General features: G+C 45.3%; 4 protein-coding genes across 5 annotated transcripts; 1 reads left to right on the top strand and 3 right to left on the bottom strand.

The window, feature by feature from the left end:
* Positions 1 to 904: 904 nt before the first annotated feature.
* Positions 905 to 1,737, bottom strand: LOC117642436. 2 transcript variants are annotated; one of them, XM_034380674.1, is made up of 3 exons: positions 1,582 to 1,737; positions 1,376 to 1,410; positions 905 to 1,265 (listed from the first exon to the last, which is right to left on the bottom strand). In XM_034380674.1, the coding sequence occupies exons 1-3, from the start codon at positions 1,630 to 1,632 to the stop codon at positions 980 to 982; spliced, it is 372 nt and encodes a 123-aa protein (XP_034236565.1). In that variant the 5' UTR covers positions 1,633 to 1,737; the 3' UTR covers positions 905 to 979. The 2 variants fall into 2 exon arrangements, with proteins under 2 accessions (XP_034236565.1, XP_034236566.1); XM_034380675.1 differs by having other exon boundaries at positions 905 to 1,261; positions 1,375 to 1,410; positions 1,582 to 1,733.
* Positions 1,738 to 5,059: 3,322 nt separating this feature from the next.
* Positions 5,060 to 5,698, bottom strand: LOC117642496. The gene is made up of 2 exons (XM_034380744.1): positions 5,261 to 5,698; positions 5,060 to 5,219 (listed from the first exon to the last, which is right to left on the bottom strand). Exons 1-2 carry the CDS (start codon positions 5,614 to 5,616, stop codon positions 5,060 to 5,062), a joined length of 516 nt encoding a protein of 171 aa, XP_034236635.1. The 5' UTR covers positions 5,617 to 5,698.
* A 4,362-nt stretch (positions 5,699 to 10,060) lies between these two features.
* On the top strand, positions 10,061 to 11,400 carry LOC117642437. Its single transcript, XM_034380676.1, has 2 exons — positions 10,061 to 10,217; positions 11,073 to 11,400. Exons 1-2 carry the CDS (start codon positions 10,167 to 10,169, stop codon positions 11,349 to 11,351), a joined length of 330 nt encoding a protein of 109 aa, XP_034236567.1. The 5' UTR covers positions 10,061 to 10,166; the 3' UTR covers positions 11,352 to 11,400.
* A 1,877-nt stretch (positions 11,401 to 13,277) lies between these two features.
* LOC117642435 lies at positions 13,278 to 17,705 on the bottom strand. Its single transcript, XM_034380673.1, has 4 exons — positions 17,686 to 17,705; positions 16,540 to 16,718; positions 14,799 to 14,949; positions 13,278 to 13,638 (listed from the first exon to the last, which is right to left on the bottom strand). Exons 2-4 carry the CDS (start codon positions 16,715 to 16,717, stop codon positions 13,548 to 13,550), a joined length of 420 nt encoding a protein of 139 aa, XP_034236564.1. The 5' UTR covers position 16,718; positions 17,686 to 17,705; the 3' UTR covers positions 13,278 to 13,547.
* Positions 17,706 to 18,751: the final 1,046 nt, after the last annotated feature.

Raw genomic sequence — 18,751 nt, 5'->3', positions numbered from 1 at the left:
ACCTTTCCCCTTCTGAAACAAAGATTTTAAATGCCGTGAGCCCACATTGTCAGTTCTACTATATTTATAAGTGAACACGTCACAGTAAACATTGTCACTGACTCGTCTGATACACAGCCCAATGATACAAGAATAATACCTATATTATTACAATCCTCTTTTCCCAATTTTCTTTTTACTTTCCAATGCCTTAACAATTACTTCTAGCGCATTGGCCACTGCTCCGATGATGGACTTTCCTTTTTGGAAACCGTGTTGTTCTTTTGCAATTAAACAATCTGTTACAGGACCATTTTTCGTAGATTTTAGCAATACTGGAATTTAGAGTTACTTCTCGATTTTTCCTTTAGATCCTTTCTTGAACAGTGGCTTAACAATGCCTTTTTTCAGAGCGGCAGGAAAAGTGCCTGATTCATAGGAGCGATGTGCTAAACGGCTATCAGGTCGGACACATGCTTTATCATTACATTAGAGATTCCGTCCAGACCACGAGAGGGTTTTTTTTAAGGAGACTGGTGGCCGTGACGGCCTCCAGAAACATGGAACGAAATTCTTGTTTGAGGAAATTCGAGTTTCTTTACAGGTTTTCCTTTGCTATTAATAATGGAGGATGGAATATCAATATAATATTTGTTACACAATTCAGCTACCCTTTCAGGATCACTTTCGATTCTATTCTCCACCTTGAGGTAGATACCCCCTACACCTCCTTTATTCTTTTCGTTACCCCTCTCTGTATTTCCAAGCCGTCTTGTTGACATTGGTGGAGTTTTTAACGAGTCTGAGAGTGTATTCTGTTTTCTTCAAAGGAGACGTGGTTCTCCATTGACTTTTGCTGCCGCTCGCCATACTTATCTACTAACTAGGGTCAAAAGGTGGTCGGTCTTCAGTTGTACAAAATACATAACCGCTCTCAAAAACGTTTATTAATTAAACATTTTAAAAATGAATAAATAAAATCAGGCAGGCAGTGCGGCCGTTAGCAGCAGATTTCAGAGTCGATGGCGTTCTTGATGCAGGCCACGGCCGGCTGGATGGAGCGCTTGCCGATGAAGCCGAAGCTGTACAAGCAGTCTTCCAGGTAGTCGGGCACGACGCTCAAGTCGCACTCGTCGTCCTCCTGCAGCCAGCCGGTGACGGTGCGGGCACACTGCCAACTAGGCTCGGCGAACTGCTGGGCGGGCACGTTCCGGGTGCAGATCTTGATCTGGTCCTCCAGGGCGTTCAACGAACTCCTGCTGCAGGTAGCTTGGGCTGCCACCTGCGAACAAACAGAAGATCGTTGGAAAGCTATCCTGGAAAAGCGGTGGCTTTTAACTGTGCATGGAACTTTGGTTGTCCAGAGGCAGCCACTGGATTTGTTTCTTTCCTTACCTTCTTTTCAATCGCGCTCGCCGAGACAGTGGCCATCTGCGAAATTAATGAAATGTCAGATAAGCAAAAGTCACGATCAGAAACCATCGTAATGGAGTTGCTCTTTTGGCTGACAGATCAACTTGTGCTGCCTCTGCCATCCCGAATCTCTTCCTGGATACGTGACAGGTAGGTCCACTATCAAAATTTGTCATTGGAGCAACTTACGAGGAAGCAGGCGCTGATGGCTAACACGGCGAATGTGTACTTGTGAGCCATGGCTGACGGTGGAGTCGGTGGTCTGTGGCTGGACTAGTGCCCAGGAGTTAGCTGTCACCCTGTTTTAAGGCAACATTGGAGATGGTCCTCTGTTATCTCTGATTATCTCCACGAGAGATGGGCCGGAGCGTTGCGTTTCGCTCAGAGATAAGAAGATGCTTTCGCACTCAACCGCGTAAGTTTCCGAGTACGTGTTGCAACTTGCAACCGCCGCCAAAATTACATTTTTGGTCATGCTCCTTACACTCTCAGACCCGCATTGAGTATTTGTTTGTGCGCATTTCCTACCAAGCGCATTAACATATATATATGTGCCTTAAAAACCGGTTTCTGGTTTTCCCAGGAACTCCGTGGAAATCGCCATGTCTCTACCAGGCTTCCTGCGGTGCCCAGGGCCTGCCGGGCCTCCTCCAAGAAGGCCTCGAAGTTGTTCTCGTTGTGCTCCGCCAGGGGTGCTTCCACAATGAAGCGCACGGCCTTGCCCATCACCCAGTGGATGGTATTGTCCAGCTGTTTTGGCGTCCGCTCTCGGTCCGGGCGCATCAGTTGGTCGGCGCTTGTTCTGACCACCTTCTTGTCGATCCACTCCCTGATTGTCTTGACTCCGGTGCACTCGGCCAGGCGGTGCCGCAGGTGGCGCACGTCGCCGTCGTGGCGAGCCCGTGCCGCTGCAGCTTGTCGGCGGTGGGGAGGATGTCGTGTGCCACGATGTACCACGCCGACCTGGTGCCAGGACCGCGAGATGTGCCGCCAGGCCGCGGGCCACTCCACTGGCCGCGAGGGGTTCTCTTCGACGCGGGGCTTGGGGGCGGGGTGGTCCGCCATGAACTGTGTGTAGAGGCCCCGGTGTAGGTCCCAGGCGGTGAAGTTGCTGTCGAAGAACAAGTTGCAGCCCGGCCGATTGCGGTGGTAGGCGGCGTAGTGCATGAGGGCGTCCGGGATGTCCATCAGTGCTGCGGTGTTGTTGGGCGGCCACTTCTCCACCATGACCTGCAGGAAGGCGGACGTGTAGCTGTCGGTGTCAAGTAGGACCGCCGCCATCCACCTGCCGATGAATAGGGAGCGGGCCTTCCACAGCGGGTGCAGCAACCGAAGCCCTCCCTCCTGCCGCGGGGCACACATGATGGGGAATGGCACCCGGTACAGTCGGTCCGTCCAGATGAACCTGCCCACGGCGGTGACGACCTTCGCGGCGACGCTCTCGGGTATGGGCAGAACCTGTGCGACGTACCACAATTTGGACAGAACGTACGTGGATGTGAACCACACTCGTTGAATAAGGCAGAAGGCTCGGCCGTTGTTCTGGTGCATGACGTGGTTGGCTCCGGTGAGGACTTTGGCCCAGGACAGTTGTGACATCTGCTTGATTCGAGTGAGCTCTACGAGGCGGGCTCAAGGATGTGGATGACTCCAAGCCTCTCGGCGGAGACTCCGCTAGGCAGCGGAAGCGCTCATCCTAGGGCCTCCAAACACGACTTCACATGACAAAGATCATCCAAATTTGTTCTTTACGTACACTGGTAGTGAAGCGTCCAATGATCACAATTTTAACTGGCAGGATGAGAATCAAATATGAAAAGTCATAGTAATTTTTGAATTTTAAGAAACAAATGACTGCATTTGACAAACAATCTCAAACCTGTTTTTCAATTTTAATAAAGTTTCTGAAAGTTACCAATATTTTCATTACTTGTCAGAACTGTTTTGGTAAATGTAAGAAATATTCTTAAACTTCACAAACCTTTATGAGTTTTCATATCCTTTCAAAAGGTTATTAATGCCTGCCATGCCATGCCTGCCAAGCATGCAATTACTAGTGCATGCTTGGCAGGCATGCGCTAGCTAGAGCATACAATGTACGCTTTTGGATTTGTAGAGTAATACGTCGTTTTTAACTGTGAATTTTATCTCTCATTATCATCCGTTTTGATGCGACTTTCAGCCACGCCTTAGAGGGAACTTTCAAACGGTCCTCTGTGCAAGATTTGATCAGTCAATTATGGAAGGAGTTATTAGAACCTGAAAAGGTGGAGGCAAAATTTTGGAGGCCAGTGTTAATCTTCCAGAGGAGTTTTAATAAATGGTTCGGCTCGGTCTGGCTACGCTGTTCTGCACATAGTTGCACGCGTAAACCGGAAACAACTCCATCTCGTTTCACTGTTTCACATTCTTCCTCGATATCCATATGCATGTCCACGTTCAGTGCCGTGATGCGTCTGGGATTGCACTCTAAATGTCTTACGAAGGAATTTCCCATAATACGAAGGAAATGGCGCAAGCATAATACGAAGGCGGTTTTTCTTCGTATTACGAAGGTTTTTCTTTGTATCTTACAATGAAAAATCTTAAAAGATTCGTATTGCGAAGGAATATTGCTTCGTATTATGCTTGCGCCGAATTTACTGTAACATACGAATAACATAGGTGAAATTTCATTGTAAGACATTTAGAGTGTGTGCCCGCGCTGCGCTATCGCTGCATTAGCATGGTCATGGTCACTCATGGCGATGTGTAACCGCCATCACCGATCTCTGAAGTGCATGCAAAGCTAAACCGATCCTCGGTGGAGTGTCCTGTGAAGTGGTGTACTTTGCGTCATGACTTCTGGAAGAAACTGAGATGCGATTCGAAGATAGAAGAGGTGAGAAGTACTGTAGAGGTACTTTGACATTAAGTCGCCGTTGGGGGAGAACGATTACGCGCCTTAGAATTGACGCAGTGGCTGCCTAAAGTCAGCCCAAACCATGATATCCTTACATTTTCCGTTTTGACCTAATTTGCAGACTACTAATTTCAAAATTAACAATAATTTCAAAATTACCAAAAAATACCACTTTTACCGGGGTCTGCGTAAAATACCGTATTTTACCGTAATTTACCATTCTTTACCGGTAATATTACTGGCTCTCACATCCCTAAGTATATTTTCTCCTTCCGCCGTTGTGCTCATTTGGTCGCCGGCCCCCGGGTTACCGCTCTCGATTTCCGCGCGGCGCAGGTAGGCGCGGCGCATATTGAATCCTCCCATTAGTCTCTGACGGGGCAACGAAGGAATGGCCCGTGCCAAAATGTCCTTTTACAAATAGGCCTTCAAATGGAAATGTCCACTTATTTCTTAGGCCTCCATAATAGGGTCCAATACATTCCAAGTCCTTCAAAATAATGTCCGATATTTTTAAAGGCCTCTTCAATATTAGCCCATGTAAATAAAAAAGTACTTTCACTTTGTGTACTTTGTTGTTCATCAGTTTTACTTGTCATATTTGATTAGACTGAGTCTGGCGGTTTTGATTCACTCATGTTGGATCACTCAATCAGGCTGAATTTTGAGGTTGTACGATACAGCCTCCAAGAATGTGACAATTCCCCCCCCTCTTTGAATTCCTCATAGGTTTCTGCAAGACGATGGAGCCTGCGCGGGGACAGCTCATACTTCTTGTTCACAGGCTGCCTGATGTTGGGCAAGAATCTGATGGAAGTCGTGTTCCTCTGAACGAAGTTCATCCAAAAATTTCCAGACATTCGCATGGTGGATCACCATTATCTTCTGGAACTTGGAGTGATAGGCCTCGACAACGTTGTTTGTCCTGTGCGAATTGTCAACGGCCTGCTCGTGCACGTTCCATACGGGAACAAAGGTGGAATTGCGCGACGAAGAGTGCGATTGCCCCTGATGTAGTTGTTATCGAGATGAGTCGCCACGTTCAAGACCCTATCGTCCGCCTCCTCCACGATCATGTCAAAAACCTCCTCTACATCATCCATTGGCACGAAGGGAACCGCCATGAGACGTTGAACGTCACGTCGCACTGTGTGATCCTCGTTCTCGGCATTGATGTAGAGAGAACGGAGGCCATCGTCGACAACCTTTCGCCAGAGGGACTGGTTGAAGTGGAAAAGGCAACCCTTGCGGAAGATGTTGGGGGAAAAGTCCCGGTTCACATTCATGGCCGCTATTTCAAAGTCAGCAATCATGAGCCCCATGTGGAAGCGAAGGTGCAGACGTGTCGCCTCGTCCGTCAGCGCCTGCCAATGCCAAATCAGCCTATACGCCCCTTCTGTCTTCCGGACGCAGAGACAAAACACCAAAGGAAAGACGTTCTTTCTCCCCGCGGTGTCCACGACGATGCCGTGGATCGTGTAGAGCTGGGCGAACTGGTTCGGCACCGTCTTAAAGGTGCCGACCGCGAAGACGGTGTCGCTGGCGAACAGCACACGAAGCCCCTCTTCAGTGCAGACACGATCAGCGTCTTCTTTAAAAACGAAAAAAAAAAAAATACGATTTCAAGAAATCCTAGGAGTCACGAAGTCAATTTGATTATTGTGTAAGAGTGTGGAGAAAGAAAAGAAGTGGTGTTGTGAAGTTGTGGCTCAGGGGACTACCAATGGCAGTGGTACCAATGTGGTCGATGTGCCACCCGTCGAAATTTAAACTTGACAAAATAAAAATCAAACTGCTGGTAAATTCAAAAAAATTCCAATGCTAATGTATTCCTCAGTGTTCTGACAATGGAACATCTTTAAAGTCCATCATTATTAAAATGTTCTTGGCAGAAAGAAGGCAGTAAATTAATTTTCACGGGTTGGCAACTAGTTTCTCGGCGTCTGCGCCCTTGCGAAAATCGCGAAGCTGAAAGCGCCAGCAGTCGCGCATTAAAACTGCCCATCCATTGTTGCTGACGTTGAATTGTTTGGCTTGTTTCAAAAGGCTATGGTTCTCTGGTCATGTTTTCTTCAATTCTGTGTAATAGTTCTCCCTTACAACGTATCAACACCACGACGGTTGGTTTGACAAACTTCATAAACTCGGGAGGGATGGTTTCGAAACGCGGGTGAGTCTTGTTCGAGGAACATGAGCACAGCAAGTCGCGAGGTGGAGCGAAGTGGTCCTAGTGCTAACTGAATCACAACAACAACAAAATTGTTTTATTGACAGAAAAAAAAGGAATATTTGAGAAACTGTATGCCAGAAAAAAAGAACTTTTGTTTTGCTAATTTTCTGTGAATACTTTTTTAGAAAGTCATTACACAAAAATTGAAAGTTTGTTTTATATGAATTTTCATAAGCAGGAAACAAAGAAAAAACAAGAAACAGAGCATAATTAATACAGGTTTCAAATGCTACAGGTGGTTAAACTGTTAACAGGTTGCAAACCTACTGCGCATGTCCAAAAACACTCCAATCAAGAAGTATTATTGGATAGTTCTACCCGAAAAACTGCGTTCGAACCGACACCAATTCTATTGTTGCATCTTGTCTACCTGCAGTCAAAGAAATTTTTCATTTCGAACGTGCTGATTTCAGCTTTTGGAGTAAGCTGTACAGACCCAAAAAGAAGCTCGGCTATTGGTCCGCCCCGGCTCGGCTCCCCCCACTCCCTTTTTTTTCCTTTGACGAGTCGAGTTTTGCCATGGAAACGGCGATTTTGACAGCAAATTTCTCAAAATTGGCCACCAACTTTTTAACCAGATTTCAGCATGAGAATCAGCGTTCAAAGTTCTACAAGTCTGCAAAGTCTCATTAAAATCGTATAGAAAATTTCCGAAATGCATAAAGGGCCACACAAATTGAATCTCGGGCCGGCTGAATCCTGGGTATACTATAAGGCTACTTCGTGCCTAAAAATCAAATTTATTTTTGAAGTAAGGGACAAAAATTAGCTTGATTTACGGTGTGTGTCGTACAAAAGGAAGCGTGTGCCTCTCTTGGCGATTGTGTAGAGAGCATCCAGCACGATGTCTTCGAGTACGTTGGGGTTGCGCGGCCTTCCGCGATTCTGGTGCAGGTTCACTACCCGCCGGATGGACTGTCTCTCGGGAGGACGTGCCAACACTTCAGGATCTTGCACAGGACCGACGCCAAGACGAATGGCCTGAGTAACATTATTGTAATGCCCCGTCTTTACCTCTCACTACGCGCAACTCGCGTGCATCACCAGGACTGGACGACTGGTTTACCTGTTGAGGGGGCTCGTTTGCCCCACTGCGCCGCCAACAACAGCTGGGTGCCGAGTCAACGGCTGGGAAGCAGCCAACAATACTCACAAAGTAGTAGTGTTGCCATTTAATTAGCAGGACAGATAAGTCGCGGGACAAAGCCAGCCGGGACATTTTATAGAGGCCATTCACTCATAGGCCCAAAAATTATTGGACAATTCAGCAAAGGACATTTTGTACCGGTCATTTCTTCCTGACACCGGAAGGGTGTCAGGGTACACACTTATAACAGGGTTCGATTTGGCTCAAAGGCCGGGCCAAACCCATTTCGGTTCGAAAAAAAAAAATCGGACTCAGCAGTAAATCGTACGATATTTGGACAAGATAAGGGTTCGATTTTCGGCTTGGTTGGGTTCGAACTTCTCTAAGTTGAGTGAAAGTTTTCCATAAACGACATTACCTTCGAGATTAGATTCGTGTCCAGAAGACAAACAAAAACTGTCAACACATACCATGGGTTAAAATGAAAAATGAAAGTTAATGAATTTATAGGGTGCACTAGTTTGGTCCAAAACGGAAAAAAATGGCCCGAAACTGGTGTCGAATAAACAGATGTTCCGTTTTAGGCATCTCACTCGTGTAAATTTTGTCAGAATGTCAGAAACCTGTCTAAAATCCTGATCAAAATTTGGGCACCTCTGAAAGCTAAACCTTTATTCTGACATTCTGTAGAACTCAAGCCAGCAATATCAGAAAAGTTTTCAGAATCTTATCTTTCAGAGGCGGGTGAATTTTTATCAGGATTCTAGACATGTTTCTGACATTCTTTCTAAATTTACACGAGTGGAAGTTGCAGGGGCACGCTAAAGTTAAGTTTTTTTTTAATTTGGCTGTTTTAAGGGGGCAATACACTGAAAATGGCCCAAAACTGACTGGTGCGATTGCTTCCATACGCGTAAAGAAGTATTTTAAGTAACAAAATGTGAATGTAAATACCCAAAACATCAAATCTTAAAAAAATTTAACGGGTATTTTACAAGGGATCCGGACAATTCGTCCCCGAAAATTCGTTCCAAGGACTTTTGGGTCCGCAAACGCTTCGCCCCCGGTAAAATTGGTCCCCCTTTCAAATTGGTCCCCAAACGTGTCCCCGGTTTTAGAATGGTCCCAGCCGGGACGGTCCCCATGCCGGACCAAGACATTACCACGAATGTGACGCATGGTACCTCTTGATTTGTGTCGTGTCACATCCAAACGAATGTGACACACGTTCGTTGCAATGTGACATGCCCGAATTGTCACATTCAATCGAACGTGACACCCCATAATCCAACTATCATGGCGTGTCACATTCAAAAGAACATGAAAAATTGAGCATGTCACATTACGATTACAACGAATGTCACAGTACTACGTGGGTGTCACATTCGTTTTAATTTGACAGTTCTCCAGCTGATTTCACACCCGGAGTAATGTGACAAAGCGGTGCCGTATTCGTTCGTCTGTAAATTTTCGCCGTTTGTCACGCCTAAACTAACATCGCCGTTATCACGTGAATACGAACGTGCCGTCACGTTCCTTGGCTACTAGTGTATAGGAGTGTTAGTGTTGTAGATCGCTACGACACTTACCACGAGGCAGACGACATCCTGTGCTACCTGCGCGCCGTCGGCCACAACGTGACGGAGAATATATAAAAGTCTTTGGCTGCACCTTTTCTTTCTTTAAGTTTTGAAGTAAAAAAATGAAATTCTGAAAAACACTATTTAGGGGCAAATTGTCTAGGGACCAGTCATATTTGGGGACGAACAGTGTGGGGAACCTATTGTCCCGGGGACGAAATGGGGGGTACGAATAGTCCGGGGACCAATTTTCGGGAACGAATTGTCCTAGACCCTTTTACAAGATGGTCAACCTGACCTATCCTCACCTAGATGTAAGGCCTTACGGATCTAGTCTGAAAGCGTCAGGAGAATTTCAAAAACCAGATGTATCAATTTGGCCCACTTTCGTAAATTTTCTCAAAAGTTGTCGGTCGATTGCCGTCTTCTGGTGACTTCCACGCGCTTCCACGCCCAGGATTCGCTTATTCCTTCGTCAAGATCAGTATTCTCAACTTTTTTCAGCTGGGGCATCGAATTGAGTTTTTCATTCACGGTGGTCTGTGTGGATCATTTTAAGACGATCTGAGCCCACTGGCTAGATAGTGACACGTTTCCGTGGAGCACGTATTTGCAGTGTTAAATTAGCTTTTTTATGCCAACCACTTTTCCACATACGGATTCAACATCTTTTGTGTGATATTGTCCCAATACACTGACAATATATAGTCCCTTTTTACAACGGTAAAGTGCGATGCATAAAAAATTGCGCAGATTGATTAATGAATCATTTATTTTGCGCACCTCGTCGGCAACTATTCTCAGAATAATCTCAACAGCCTTATCGATTGCGAAACTGCGGCATGGAACGGACCAGCCTGCTCTTGTGGCCACGGCATTATCTAGAGGGTCGCCTAGTGGGCCTTTAAAAAGGCACGCGTCGCAATCCTCATCAGTGTTCCAAGCTCGCAGCACCAGCAAGCAACCTCCTCCACCATGTCCAAGATCGCCATCGTCGTCGTGCTGGCCGTGGCCGCCTGCCTCATTGTAAGTCCGCTTTGGTTTTTCACCCGAACTGGCCGAACTCATCAAACTCGCGACGAGGCGGCACTTTTACATCACTTTGAAACGAACGTGACAAAATTCTACACTCCTTTAGAACCTTGCGAAGAATTTGTTCGCATTACAAACTACTTGAATTTCAGCTGGCAAAGTGTTTGGCTTAGTTGTAATACGAAATGGTGGTTCGTAATGTTGCGAACAATACGTTTGCAAAAGTTCTTAATAAAAGCAAGTCACTTTTTTACAAGTTGCGAACTTGTGGTGTGCAATGTGGATGCGATCTTTGCATTGCAAACACGTTAGATTTTTTCTTTTTTCAAGAGTACAAACACATCGGTTCACAAAGGTATCAAGAGTGCTCAGAGCATTGAGTCCCACTCGTTGGAATGCCAATCAGCCTTCAATTAGGTTATTCACTCTCAAACGAGCGTGACGCACACTGCTAATCCAAGTGTGGACCACCACGAATGGTCCACGCTAGGAAACGTGGACCACGAATGGTCCACGCTAGAAAACGTGGACCAAGCCGTGGTCCACGTTAGGAAGCGTGGACTCCTCATAGGCCTATCACACTTCCAAGTGTAGACCATCCGTGGTCCACGCTTCCTAGCGTGGACTTGGTCTACGCTTGGATTAGCAGTGCAATGCCCGAAAGGGCGCGACATTTCGTCACGTTCGTTTTAACGAGATGGCACGCTCCTGGAAGAGCTAGAGCAGTGCGCATGGCCTCCGTGGAGTGCCCCGGCAGGCTCGGCCCAGGTGGCCGCGGCCACCCAAGGCGAAAGTGCAAACATGCAGTCATTTTTTGGGCGTTCAACTCACGTACGACTTCCTCCGCAGCCCGACGCCATGTCCGCCTGCAGCTCCAGGCAGCTCGACAACCTCGAGACCCAGCTCGAAATCTGCAGCAAGGGCCTCCCAGTCCAGCAGTATGATGGCTACTGGCGCTGGGCCCGTGACGTGACCAGCAGGATGAAGAGAGACACCACCTGCGACTTGAACAAGGCCCCCGCCTACTTCCAGTCCGAGTTGCGCAACATCGGCTACATCGGCAAGAAGGACATTGACCGTGCTGTGACCTGCATCACCAACTCTATCAAATTCGAAATTTGCTGTTAAGGAAACCAGTCAATAAAGTCCGAAGTCGGTGCATTTTGAACATTCGCAACTGCTGTTGAACGTATCTCATACCCCACGGCGATACCGCTTGACGTGTTTTGCAGTCCACAGTCGCTTAACAGGGCTGGAACCGAACCGAGACCCCTCAAATGAATTCAATACAAATCCAAAGGTCAGACTTCTCGCCACACGGCAAAACCAACGTCCGGGTTTCCCAGGCGCACCCTGGAAAAATGCCCTTTTTTTCCAGGGTGCGCCTGGGAAACCCGGACGTTGGTTTTGCCGTGCACTCCAGAGGCGAGACACAAAGTCTCGCCAAGTTGTGATTAGACCTGAAAGTCTCGCCAAAATTTGGTCAGACCAAAAAGTCTTACCTCAAAATGGTCACAAACAGATGTCTCACCACAAAATGGCGACACTCTCATTCCAGGAACGTGACATCACGTTGAAACGAACGTGACAAAATGTCATGTTCGTTTGAGCATTGTGTCACATTCGTTTGGGTGTGAATTGGCCAAAACAATTGTTCACATTCAACGGTACGTGACACAATGCTCCAGCGAACGTGACATTTTGTCTCGTTCGTTTCAACGTGATGTCACGTTCCTGGAATGAGAGTGGAGGCTTTTGTGTCCGACCGCTGCCTAGAGGCCGTAATGCGCCGGACGGTTCCAGCATGGCCGTGGCCAGACACAAAAGTCTCGCTATTTAGTGGTGAGACATTTGTGTCTGACCATTTTGTGACGAGACTTCTTTTTGTCTGACCAAACTTTGGCGAGACTTACGGGATCACAACTTGGCGAGACTTTGCCGAAACTTGGCGCAAAGTCTTTTCACCCGATTTGCAGTGTTCCTGGTTTAGAGCGCAATCCGGTGGTAGGGTGGGGCCAGACGAACGGTTCGAGTCCCATTTGGTGACTCTGGAGCTCAAAACGCGTCTAGGATTTCGGCCGGCTCCACCGGTCATCTCGCCCACTGTGATTCGCTCGGGCGCCAGGAGACCACTGTTATTCTACTTGCGATACATACTGCACTTTCAACGCAACACAAATTTCATCGCACTTTTTTCGCGATGATAATTGCAAACAAACTGTAATAATTGCAGATTTTGTGTTGTCACTATCAGTTTTTTTTTTCAATAATTCTGCTTTTTATTGTAGAAAGGGGCGATGATCATGGCTATTGCAGAATTTTGTGATACAAGTCATTGCATCTGAAGCAATCGCATTTTAGCTATCATCACACGTCTTTGTTTTGAAAGTATCGCAACTTGGATAACAGAGCTCGCCGAGGCACTAGAAAACTATCCTAACACCTAAACATAACCTATCAGGTTTATACGCCACCCATGAGCACCTGAGCGAGTTAGGATAGTTTGCTAGCGCTCTGGCCAGTAAGGATGGTCTCTAGCGCCCGCGCGAATAGGGATGGTTTTCTTAGGATGGGTCAAACTTACAAAGTTTCCAATGTGACGAGCTGTTCGCGACTCACGTTGACCAAACGGCCCAACCAACCTATCTTGACCAAAGTTCGGGGCTCCCGACGGACCTTTCTACTTCGACTTTCAGATCTTCGGCCACTCGCGGCGGATCTCATAAAATTTCAATGCTACGAATTGTTGCAGGAAGCGTGATTAGGTGAGGCATTGCAAACCTTCAAGAGTAAAAAAAAAATTCTAGCTTCTTCAGTTTCAATAAGTTTAATTTCAAGCGACATAAAGGTCATTTAGTATGAATCAGTGTGGCTGTTCACCCGGCTATGAACATGAAAACCAGGCATTTCATTTGAGATATGTAAGATAAATCACTTTCCTAACCTACTAAATTTCTCTCAATCGAAGGCTGAGATGACAGCCCTGCAAATCTTTTGTTGCTTTGTTCAAGATGCTGAGGTTCACATGAGAGCATCATGAGATATTTCACCAAATTCCAGAAATGGACAAAAAAATTTATTCAGTTTAAAAAATACAAACAGATTGATATTTCAAACACAGGCGCAGTATTCAAAAGGCTGGCACTTAAAAGCAACATAAAACAAGAACAAAAAGCTCTGCCGCTGGGCAGGCATGATAAGCAGCCGACAGAAAAGACATTCCGTAACATAAAACTCCGTGTAAAAATCCAAGTCAGAGCCTTGCATACGATTATGTAAGTTTAATTCGTGGCTCATCGTAATGGTGACGCTGCTGGGGCCGCGTCAAGCAATCTTGGACCTGCAGCCGCCGCATCGCTGCACCGGCTTCTTGCACCAGTTGCAGCAGTAAGGCAGGAAGAAGCAAAACGGAATCCTGGTCACAGAAAAATTGAGACATTGTAAGGAAGGCCTTGGAAAGAGGGAAAATCCCTTAGGGAATCCTGGAGGTGAAATTCAAACCGATTAGGCCGGTCGAAAACAGTGTCAGAGCGTTGGTGCCAGATTCGACCTGCATTCTTTCCTACACTACACACTAAATTCCTGTGTAGTTTTTATGCACATTCCTGGTATGAAATGTAAGAATTCTTGAGCAACAACGCTCAAGGTTTAGCATAATGCAAATATCATGGGAAAACTAGAGAGTAGATCGCTTCATTTAAGGGGCCCATACGTGTTAGAAGCACTTTTTAAGACCACTTTTTTGATATATAAAGATCAAGATTTTAAGATTTTAATACGAAAACCCTGTCAGATAATCGAGTAAGCTTCATTTTGACATAAAATAAAGTGACTTTGGACAATATTTGAAAATAAAGTGGAAACGTTAACCATTTTGGCTCTCGTAGAATTTTGTTCGCATACTTGCCACATCTAAGGGGGAAAATCAGGGAGTTTCATCCCTAGTAGTGTCATAGAATTGACTAGGCTTTTAATCTCCGATAGATTCCAAGAGAAATAAAAAGATTTAAAAAAAAAAATATTGCAGATAAAATGCCCATTTCAGCCCATTCTATGACACTACGAGGAGCATCTCCCTGACTTTCCCCCACAAATCTGATCAAGTATGTACACAAAATCTTCCAATGACCAAAATTTTGAACGTTTCTACTTAATTTCCAAAAAGTGTCTAAAGTTGCTAACTTTAGGTCAAAATAAAGCTTACTCCATTATCTAAAAGGGTTTTAATACAGAAATCATAAAATCGTGATCCTTCTACACAAAAATCAATGCTTTTACCAAATGCTTTTAACATGCACAAGCCCCCTTAAACTACGCTCGGCTATGACCTTCAGGCGTACAACCACGCTCGCCCCCATGCATTAACAAAGGACGAAAGGGATGGACAAAGGGCGTACCCAAACTGTGCGCTTCGCGAAAGTCCAAATGTCACGCCCCAGTACAAGTGATTCGAAGATAAGCACGAATGCGTGCACTCCAAAAACGAATGCTCTGAAAGCTACTGTGCACGAAAATCTACAGAACAGTTCTGTGTGTAGTACTTCATGGATGGGCATTACGATGTTGGAGCCTTACGTGAAGCAACACAGCAGGCAGCAGCAGTGGGTCATGCACGTGGACTCCTCCTTCACGATGACGATGTTGGATCCGCACTTGGCGCACACGACGGCGCCACCGACACCGACAACGTTGTTCACGATGATGGGCTGCGCTGCTGGTGCAGGGGCTGCGAACAACAATGGAAATCACATTAGCATAAAACGCAACACCCAGAAGCCAGAGAATGTCTTCAAAATCGGGCGAGAAACCTTGACCGCACCAAACTCTCAAAATACTACTCTCAACTGGATGCGTTTTCAAAGCTTTAAGTCACTGGTAACACAAAGGCATAAAAGTTTTGTCCTCAAGGGCATAAACACTCTTTTACGACCTTGAAAGGCGTAAATCGTTCTATGCCATTGGGAAGGGCGTGAGTGGAATAGAACTTGAAAGCAAAATGTTAACGACCTTCCAAAAGCCGCAAACGACTCACGCCGCTCCAGGGGCGTATATCATTTACCACCTTCAAGGTCGTAATTTCAATGCCTCTGTTTCGCCAGTGGTGTCTTGATCAAACGACCATGGAAAATTTCACATTCGTTGCATAACTTTCGGTCTTTGTTCGCAAGAAATCATGAACTCGCAGTGATGCATAGTTTGTTCAAAACTTTGTTAAAAAAATTGTTATTTTTTTAAAAAAAACTATTGCAGATAAAGAGCCCATTCTAGTCAATTCCATGACATGATTAGGGATGAGTCTCCCTGAAGTATGCAAACAAATCTCACGAGAACCAAAATTTTAAGCGTTTCGACTAAATTTCCAAAAACTGTCCAAAGTCACTTTACTATAAGCCAAAATTAGGCTTACTCAATTACCTAAAAGGGTTTTAACACAGAAATTGTAAAATCTTGATCCGTCTACATATAAAAGAATTGTTTTTACAAAGTGCTTTTAACATGTATCAGCCCCCTTTAGGGGGCAGTAGCACTTCGTGCACGCTCTTTCAATTTTTTTTCGATTTTTCTGTTTGCACCTCAATGAAAAAAGAATTGCAAGTTTGTTAGAGACAAACGGCGGTAACCATGTTAAGATCAAACTTTTAGCAACTATTTAAAAAAAAACATTTGAAGTATTATGGGAGGCATGAGGGACGTAAAAAAAGGTCTGCAAAACCATACATGGTGTCACTGCGCGCACGATTTCAATCAGCCAAAGGTTTCAATTTTTTTTCAATCGGCGAAGTGCATAAAAAACAGCATAATATTGCCCCAAAATGAACCACGGGGGTTAATAGCGGACGAAAAGTACTGCTAGATATTTAGATATGGACAAGAAAACTTCATTCAATGGAAAATTTGTGAAAAATAGCCTTTTTCTACCAGCGTTTTTCGTCCGATAATAACCCCCGTGCTTCATTTTGTGGGCAAATTTGTGCATTTTTGTACAGCACTTCACCGATTGAAAAAAAGTTGAAAACTTTGGCTGAAATCGTGCGCGCCGTGACACCAGGCATAATTTTTCAGACCTTTTTACGTGCTTCAAGTAAATGCCTTTTAGAAATGCAAAAACAAAACTTTTTTTTTTGGAAAGTTTTGTAAGAAGTTTGATCCTCAACATGGTCACCGCCGTTTGTCTCTAGCATTCATGCAAGTCTTTTTTATCGAGGTCCAAACAGAAAAATCGAAAAAAAATTGAAAAAAACATGCACAAAGTACAGGCAAAGTTTTAATGCCTTTGTTTCTCTAGTATAGTTACTTGTTTGGGACTAAACCTTACCGTTCACTGTGATGTTGGTGATCGGGGCGGGAGACTGACCGCCAGGGTGCTGCGGCTTGGGGACCCCATCCCCGTGCTGAGGTGGGAACTGGTGCAGCTGCGTATCCTCGTAACTCGGTGGAGGCGATGATGGCCTCTTCTCCTCATAGCCTTCCAATCCGCCATCTTGCTTCGACATCCTGCTGAGAGAAAGCAAAAGGGTGAACACATTGAACCCCAGACTGATGGATGATGGCATGAAAACTTTCATCCTCAGACAGACTTATCCACTATTGATTCTGAAGTATTTTGAGCAGGCGTCAAATGTGTACTTGTTTCTCTTTCGCTTATCGCATCTTTGACCGTTAGAATAAATAGTCATTAGCTCAAGTTATCAAAAGCTACAGACCATAAGAAAAGTAAAGTTAAAAGGACTAAATTCTCCGAACAAATTCGTGTAAAGGTAAGGAGAAAATAGTACATTTGACGTCTACAAGAGAGAGAATCAACTGACAACAATGTCACTAGGAGGCTGAAAGTGTCTGCCCTCCATTGCATAACAGTATTCCACGCCCACTAAGAGTTTGGGAAAGTAATGCCTTTGAAAGGGCACACGCAAAAGTTTGTACAACGAAGCATGATTTTGAATTGAAAGTAAGCACGGTGAAGTTCTTACATGAAAAGTATTCACAATGGTCCCTCCAACATAAATTTTGAAGGTGGGAAAGTCTGACAGCATGCAAAATCCAAATGCAATTTACACTCTTAAAACCTTACGAAGTATTTTGAGCATACATATAACAAACTAAAATACTTTGTTATACGAAGAAATAGTTCGTAAATTACGAAGTATTTTCTTTGTAAGCTTACGTATGCTCAAAATACTTTGTTATACAAACTAATTTTCTTTGTAAGGCCCAAAATAGTTTGTAAGGTTTTCTCAGTGTACGGAGTCCTAAATCCAACTGAATGCCTCGAACGCGCAATTGCAAAACTAAAACGTAATATTCACTCCGTTTTCGAGCGTAAATGGCCTATCCACCAAAATTCCCTCTATCTTAATGCATGGGGGAATTACTATTCTGTGCCTCACGTCAACGTCAAGCGTAACGTCTTCCAGCGTAACTTTATGCTAGACCCAAGCACAGAGTTACGCTTTAGATTTACCAGTGCGTGCAAGCACTTTTCCAAGCAGCGGAAGAGCCTATTCAACCAAGCACACGGACCGGAAGTGGCGAGATCAGGCCACAAGGGGTGGATGAAAACCCGGTTTGACTATTTGTCAGTCCGTGGAGTTACAAAATGCATCTTCGTACTCGTTTCGCTCGGCCTAAAGCCTCCCGGACCGAGATATCATGTGCTCGGGTAGGTCGGTAAGGTACACCACCCCGGGTGGGCTGTGACTTAAGCTTTTGCTCTTTGTACTTCCGGTATCAACCTGAGTCGGCGTACACTACCTGAAAGTCTTCGCTTTCTCAGACTATCGTTGACAAAACAGCTTCGCAGTGTACGGAGTACACAGTTTCGTACTAAAAGAGTGAGCTGAGTACATATTGAGAGCTGTGTGAGTACTTGGCAACCATTATGGGATGTAGTGCATCACTGGAATGCATCGCACTACAAGCACCTTACGAATATGACGAAGCAAAGTGCGGTCTTCGATGTTCAGGTCAATCAATAAACTTTCCGATGCTAAAATGAGTTGATGACAAAAAGATCTCAATAAAAGGTGAATGGACCTTGTAGATTCCTTTAGAGGGTACTCCTGGCCTACACTAAATTGCCTGCCTTCACAGTTTGATATGAATGCTAGTAGGGTACTTCAATTAATCTTGAAACGGAAGACGAAGGACAAAGGGTAACGAAGGGAACCTCCAGGCATGCGCACCGGGTGTTGGGGGAACGTCTGCACATGCGTAGAAGCTGTTTGGAGGGCTTACTTTTGTTCTTCTTCCGATGCAAGATTCTATAGAAAACCCTATTGAGACTTCGCCGACTGACCTACGTCACTTGAAGAAAGGCAAAACCAGAAATGGGGACTGGTTGGATGGATGTGATTCTTTTCTGAAAAATTGCTTGGAAGAGTCCGCATAGGCTTTTGTGACGAATTCCTGGACCGGAAATAGGAGAGCCCAAGAACCACAACAGCGCAGCGCATGCGCAGACAGCCCAACCGAGCATGCGCTAAGCTATTTCGGGTCTCACTTCCGTTCTTCGACTTCCGGTCAAGGGA

The sequence above is a fragment of the Thrips palmi genome, unplaced genomic scaffold (assembly GCF_012932325.1).
Source record: "Thrips palmi isolate BJ-2018 unplaced genomic scaffold, TpBJ-2018v1 HiC_scaffold_16, whole genome shotgun sequence".
NCBI lineage: Eukaryota > Metazoa > Arthropoda > Insecta > Thysanoptera > Thripidae > Thrips > Thrips palmi.
Note: the sequence above shows the minus strand (reverse complement) of the source record. Positions and strands in the feature narration are given on the sequence as shown.